The 2,296-nt window shown below is 37.8% G+C and overlaps 1 protein-coding gene across 1 annotated transcript; it reads left to right on the top strand.

Moving 5' to 3' along the window:
* Positions 1-616: 616 nt before the first annotated feature.
* LOC135164318 (uncharacterized) lies at positions 617-1,665 on the top strand. The gene is made up of 2 exons (XM_064124553.1): positions 617-828; positions 945-1,665. The coding sequence occupies exons 1-2, from the start codon at positions 812-814 to the stop codon at positions 1,294-1,296; spliced, it is 369 nt and encodes a 122-aa protein (XP_063980623.1). The 5' UTR covers positions 617-811; the 3' UTR covers positions 1,297-1,665.
* The last annotated feature ends 631 nt before the right edge of the window (positions 1,666-2,296 follow it).

Here is a 2,296-nt window from a genome sequence, read left to right as displayed (position 1 = left end):
CCAACATTGAGAAAACACATATTAATAATCCTCGGGGTGCTCCACCGCGTGTGTTTCTTCTCTCTCCTCCGCCCTCCAGTTACTCACAGGCCTTTCTTCCAGTCCCAGGTAGGAAATGCCAATGTCCACGAAACGGGCCAGGTCTGGCACGAGACTGGCTTGCCAGATCTGGGCCACCAAGCTTGGCCCGAGGCATGGCCAGACCGGCAAAGAGCATGGCTTGCCAGGCTTGGGTCACTAAGCTTGGCCCGTGGTATGGCCAGACTGGCAAAGAGCACGGTTTGCCGGGCTTGGGCAACCACGCTTGACCCGAGGTATGGCCAGACTGGTAAAGAGCATGGCTTGCCAGGCTTGGGTCACCAAGCTTGCCCCGAGACATGGCCAGGCAGACAAGGGGCATGGTTTGCCAGGCTTGGGTCCCATATGGAACAGCATTCCAAAAATTGAATTCTCATGGGGAATGTTCCTTCACTAAATTTTTCGTCCTTTGATTCTCCTTCTTCCGAAGGTACCATTATTTCTTCTGAACATACTATTTCAGGGGAAAATATGCGTGGATATCACCGTATACCACACATTCTATGACAACAGCCCGTAAGATGGCGTGTTGAGTAGTCTGATTGTGGCAGTAGACATGAGTGTCGTGTGCGGCAATTTATTATTTTAATATTACTCTTTTACTATTGTAATATGTCTCAGAGTTCATATTCACGGGTTAAAAAATACAGACATTTTCATCAACTGAAGAAAAAAGAATCTGTAAACGTAGAAGGCGCTAAAGAAAAAACTCCGGATTACAGTGAACGCAATAATGCCGATGAGGAAGAGGTTAGTTTGCCAACAGCCAATGAAATAACTATCCGTAGTGGATCTATTGTGGATCAAATTAGTGGAGATGTCGATGTTCGACATCTCGATGATAATGCTAGTGCTTGTGGTGATAGTTGGTCGGGTGGTGATGGTGATTGTGGCTCGTATAAGCATCTTAATGATTGCATCAGTGAATCCAATAGCAGCGTTGGAGACAGGGATGAACCAATTCTTGGGGGCTCAGGTTGTGATGGTGATTCAGATGACATTGACAATGATTTCAACAAAGTATTCACTGACAGCATTGGAGACAAGAATACACAAACTCTGGACAAATTGGAACCGCGGGGAATGGAGCAAAAAATTAATCAATGGGCAGTGAAATTCAGAAGAGCTACAACAGCAGAAGCAATCGATGAATTGTTAGCCATTTTAAGAAGTGAAGGTTACACATCAACGCGTTTCATTGGGCAGAATATATATTAATATATGAATATTGTTTAGTATTCGGCTGTCATTGAAGTATTAATTATATTTATTATATTTCTCCTGGCGAGGTCGGAAATCCAGAAGATGGAAATAACAATTGGAAAATGTGATGTATCTTAGCATAATAAAGTATTTTCTATGTCATTTCCTCATAAGTTAGATCACGGGAATAAATATCCGTTGTTGGTTCAGGGATTAAATATTATGTCCAAAAGTTTAAAGGGAAAAATAATAAGTGGATTTTTAATTTTTAAGAAAAATTCTAATGAAAGTAATTTCAGCCATTGAGAGCTGTTTTCAGTATTTGGTGATTCAAGTCAAATAATATTTATAAGGTTGAAGTTTCACAATCGGACTGCGTCCATATTCCCCAAAGATTTCAAATTTAAGGGTTGAAATTAATTAGTTATATGTAATCCTATCCAAGACTTTTTTATATTTCTAAGTTTGTTTGAAAGAGTGAATATAATAAGCAATATTATATAGAACTAGCACACAATCAATGCAACTAAATATCATTCTGTGTTCCGGAGTTGCAGATGGAGAAGACATTATTGTAAAAAAAGGACGTCTTTCCGAGATGAAAAAATAATTCTTATCAGGATAATTCGTATCAGCAATTGTCTATGGATATAAGAATTAATTCTTATCATCCATAGCGGAATAAATTATCCATAATATTGCTATTATAATGACTGTTTTCATGCTTGAATTGAAGCACGATAATTTATCAATTCTAAACTACTAATTTAAAAAATAACATTGGTGCGTTATTTTGTTGGATATTTTGTTAATACAATCTTCGAATTCTGAAGACTGACTGCTAATATTATTAGATTGTAAGAGAGAGTTTATTAAGACTTAATATGGTATGTCGTATTAAATTTCGGATTCAAATGATCTACGTAGATTATTTATTTTAAAAGCGGATGAAAATAATCCACAAAAGATTTTTCTACAATTTATACCTGCAATCATTTTTTTGAGTTTTCATATT

This window comes from Diachasmimorpha longicaudata, chromosome 7 (genome assembly GCF_034640455.1).
Source record: "Diachasmimorpha longicaudata isolate KC_UGA_2023 chromosome 7, iyDiaLong2, whole genome shotgun sequence".
Taxonomy (NCBI): Eukaryota; Metazoa; Arthropoda; class Insecta; order Hymenoptera; family Braconidae; genus Diachasmimorpha; species Diachasmimorpha longicaudata.
This window is presented reverse-complemented; position numbering and strand designations above follow the sequence as displayed.